At 33.1% G+C, this 4,641-nt stretch overlaps 1 protein-coding gene across 1 annotated transcript; it reads right to left on the reverse strand.

Annotated features, from left to right (window-relative positions):
• On the reverse strand, positions 1-4,641 carry EndoA (endophilin-A). The gene has a single exon (XM_067763471.1). The coding sequence runs from the start codon at positions 4,283-4,285 to the stop codon at positions 3,161-3,163; it is 1,125 nt and encodes a 374-aa protein (XP_067619572.1). The 5' UTR covers positions 4,286-4,641; the 3' UTR covers positions 1-3,160.

The following is a 4,641-nucleotide window of genomic DNA, read 5'->3' on the forward strand; positions in this document are numbered from 1 at the left end:
TAAAATTTAAAAATATATTTAAATGACTTTATTCGCAATTTTTGTCACCAACTATTTCTTAGAAGCTCTTTATAAAAGGCAGCAGAACTTTCACAAAATTATTAGAATTATGTATGTAGGTATACAAAGTTATTTTTAACAGCTTTGACATCTAAAAAAATCTTAAAATGAACATATTTACATATAACTCTGTACGATTACTTAAATAGTAGATGGCAATTCACGTTTTGTGAAGAGATCAAATAAAAAAAATATCAAACAAAAATTTGTTCAAATGTATGAAAATTCCTCTCATTTTATAACTTCAAAGAACATCAATTCCCCCAGAAGTCTTTATCTGTAATTCGAATGAAATTCGGCAGATTCGAATCGCTTTTCTTTTTGTATGGAGTTACAGAATAAGGCCCCAGAACCATTTAAAGTCAACTTCGAAACAATGCCATCGCGTGGCCCTGCAAAAATAGCTTTTTGTCATATGTATGATATACTCCAGAAGTGAAATAAACTAACTTATAACGAATGATTTTTTTTCCATTGTTCTATTCACTAACTTAGTTGTAATAGCGCTTACGAGATGATGATATTTAGTTTAAATGCAAGAGAAGTGACTTTAAAGATAATGGCTCATAGTCATAGTCAAAATAAAATAGGTTTTAAATTTAGTTGGAGCTTTTCGACATAACTTCTATAATCTATCTGTCAAAAACTTGCAATTATATATAAAACCGAGAAATACATTACTCTGAGCTGGGGTAGGTGAGCCTTCCGAGGACATCGCAAACTCATCATCACCTGGGCACTTTTATATTCCTTAAGGAGTATTAATTTTGAGATTGAACGGAGTACCCCTTTTTTTGCAGGGAAACAGCACGTTTACTTAAGTTGATTTCACAAGCTCTTCTAATCAGTTTGCATGTGAAAAGGGTTTGAAAGTTTGCCAAGAACCGCTTGTTGGTTTTATTATACACTAGTGTGAACAAAAATAGCAGTAAGGGCATTCTCTTTACCTAGAAACCATAGAAAACGTAGCAAGTTTTCAATTTTACTGCCAAGTTTCATACACGCAGCAAAATTTTCTACGGTTTCTTCGGTTTCATCATTTTCCATACTCAATCATTTTATAAATGTGACAAGAATGCTGGAAATGAAATTTTAAATAAAAAAAAAAATTCTGTGTCAGTTTTATAAGTTTTTGAAAGCATATATATATAACTATCTGTTTTTTACGAAACCGTTGTCTAATTGTTATATAAAACGTGGAATACTTTCTACGTTTATTACATTTCCTGGACTGAGAAAATTGCCCAGGTATAAATTATTAAAGATTACAATTGTTATTTTTTTTGGTTGCAAGCTATTTACACGGAATGAAGAGCGACCTTGACTTTTCGCTATTTAAAATAAAATAAAAATTTAATGAATTGTACAAAGTATCCAAAACAATTTAAAAATTTGTAAATCCTAGTGAAAATTCAAAAATTTATGATCAGCATTTTCGGAAATTCAAATTTCTGGAGGGTGTTTTAGACTTTCTTCCATACAAAGTGTGTAATTTTATATCTTATTTTAATTACAATTCAAGTTACGAACTTGTCACGCAAAGTTAAGTAGACTACAAAACTACATGCTAAAGAATTTTTAAAAATTTGTAGTATTTTGTCATTTTTATGAAGACATTTGATTTTGTAATGTATCGATTCCGTTCGTCCGATTACCATTACTGTAATTTGTTATTTTGAAAAAGCTGAAATCACGATTAATGTAATCGTTGTCATAATTATAATCGTAATCCTTGCAACTAATTCTGGTTTTTGTTATAGAATTCCTTCATTCTGTAATTTTTGCCACTATTTTTGTGCACATCGGTGTATGTTATACGTTTAGTGCATCTAGTAATTTTACATGAGTCAAATAATAAGACTGACTTTATTTTGGCAACTTAAATGCATTTGTAAATTTTTTATTTTTTTTTGTCTATTTTATATATTATTTTTTATTTACTTTTTAATAGCTTAGTTACAATATTAATTAATTAACAAAAAAAATTTCTTTTAACACAGCAACATTTAAAAACCTCTCCGTTTTCTTCTCTCGACCTTTGCAAATTTATTATTGTTTACAGGTTTTTTATATTTTTTAGTCAATGTTTTTTCTTATGACACTTTTTTGGTTTATAAATTAGTGGTTTTTCTTTTACATATTATATTATATAGTTGAAATAATTTTTGTTTTTCTAGCTTTTAAATTCAGTTATTAATTTTATTTAATTTTTTTTATCAATAAATGTATGTATAAGGTATATTTAAGGTATTTAGGAATTTAGGAGCTTTCACTCTCTTTTTTTATTTGTTTATTATTTACTATTATTTCATCCCTTCTCTTTTCTTCTCGTTTTGTTTCAATTCGCATCGAATACATATTTTTTTATATAAGTTTAATGCAAGAGTCATAATAAATATAGTACACTCATAATATTATTGTTTTAAGCTTAATAAATATATATACATATATTATAAATATATATAAATATAAGTAACAAAACAACACACACAATGATAGGTAAGTGTTAAGATCAAAAAATTGGAACAGCGAATAGGTTTGCACTCTTTGTATGGATGCGCTTTAGCCGGTGATGCGATTTGATAATGGCAACAATAATAATTATGTTTGTGATGAATACTTAAATGTTGTATGTATGTAATAAAGAGTTGATAGTTAGGTAGGTAGGCAATAAGATATATAAATTACATAAATATACATAATTTTCATAGCACAATCAATGTTCTTGGCCAACGTACATAATAAATTACAACCGTGTTAAAAACTTTTACAAGATCACAAAATCGAATGTAAATTTCGTTAATTGAAGCATTTATGAATTGATCATTGAAATTTAGTAAATCTTAATTTGTCCATCGAGTTTAATAATTACATATTATAAATACACATTTTTATACATTTTTTGCAGTTTTTTTTTGGGTTTTTTACTTAACTTTTCACGTTTTTTTGTTATACTGCAGCAGTAGCTTTAAATTTAATTAACCGTTAATTAATAATAATATTAAATAATTAATTATTGTTTGCCAACGAGTTCCTTAATGGAGTGATGAAATGTTTTGCTCTCATCAAATGTAGCTTAAGCGTGCTTACATTTCCCACTTCAATTGCCATTTGGCAGTGGTATAACCACTTGCACATATGATTGTGGGAAGTAGCCGGTGCGGCCATTTAAGGAGCCTTCAAACCAATTATCATCCACACGACTCAACAATGTTATGGTATCGTTTTCTTTGAAGCCCAACTCACCCGGATTCTCTGGCTCGAAATCATACAGTGCCTGACAGCATGGTTGTTGCTGTTGACGTTGTGGTGTAGTGGCACCCGGCACCATCGATCTGGCTGGCGAACGCAAAGGCGAGGGTAACGGTGATGCACCGGATGCCCTATGTGCCGGTGTGCTCACACTATCCGTATCGTTGATGCCGGCGACATCGAGATTGAGATCCATTAATGTTTTGGGTACAAATTCAGCTCTAGGTCTGGATTCGGCCTCTTCACGCTTCTCGTGAAGCGTCTCCTGCAAGCCACGCAGTATTTCTGCGCACTGCGAGTGGAATTCGAAGAGCGCCTCAGCGAAAGTTACCAATTGTGACACGTGTTCGGTGTCGTTTTCGAGCAAATTGAACATGCCCATTTGTGCTAAAGCTAGCGATTCGGCAAATTTCTCCTCGGCGCCGCGAATCTCCTCGTCTTTAGCTTGCCGGCGACGCTTGCAGTCGAAGTCGAGGCGTCGTCCTTGCAACTTCTTACGATGATGCATTACTTCTTTCAGTTCTTTAGTTTGTAGGTGGTGTAATGGTTCTAATACATTTTGCTTAATATTGTCGTCTAATGAGTATTTTACATCAGCCATTTGTCTTAGCGCTTCACCAAATTCGACGAGCGCCTGCGCGAATACACTGTTCTCCTCACCCAACTTCTTGCCATACATGAGCATACAATCGGCCAGTAGACCTTCAGGTTGGGGATACGTATTGGACTTGGCTTGGCCGGACAATTTTGATATGCCCTTGACTGCTGCCATTTTTGCACGTGCCGTTGGATTTGGTTGTAAGAACTCCTTCGTCTTCAGCTGTAGCTCTTCGACCAGTTCAACGGTGACATCCGTTTTACGTTCCATTTCCATGAAATCCATATCTAATTTTGTGCCCTCAGCCCCACCCATTTTTTCCGTTACATACTGATTCGCCTTATTAATTTGTTTTTTCAATCCTGCGAACGCCATCCTTTTTAATTTTGCTTTTTTCACTTGGGGCTGCTTGCCTATGCACAAAACGAATTTCACTTAAGCGCTTAATTACGCGTATATCTGGTTTCTAAAAACCGTTCAACCTTTGCGTTTTTTGCTTTGCACGAGGTAAGTGGATTCTGGTTTGATTTTCCGCTTTCTTTACGTTGGAATTATCTTTTTTAACGTTTTTAATGCGCCGATGGACTTTCTTGCGCTGCAAATCGATATTTCACATCCAAGGAATTTGTGTACTTCGTATTTGAGCTTTTGGTTGGGTGTTAGAGATAGGAGAAGAAATGACTGGAAACGAAAATCTGTTTTTAACCAACCACAGCCCACTGCTAGTCATT

Source organism: Eurosta solidaginis, chromosome 1 (assembly GCF_040869045.1).
Source record: "Eurosta solidaginis isolate ZX-2024a chromosome 1, ASM4086904v1, whole genome shotgun sequence".
NCBI classification, from domain to species: domain Eukaryota; kingdom Metazoa; phylum Arthropoda; class Insecta; order Diptera; family Tephritidae; genus Eurosta; species Eurosta solidaginis.

Coding starts and splice junctions, on each gene's coding strand:
- EndoA (XM_067763471.1), bottom strand. CDS start 4,285: ATGGCGTTCGCAGGATTGAAAAAACAAATTAATAAGGCGAATCAGTAT.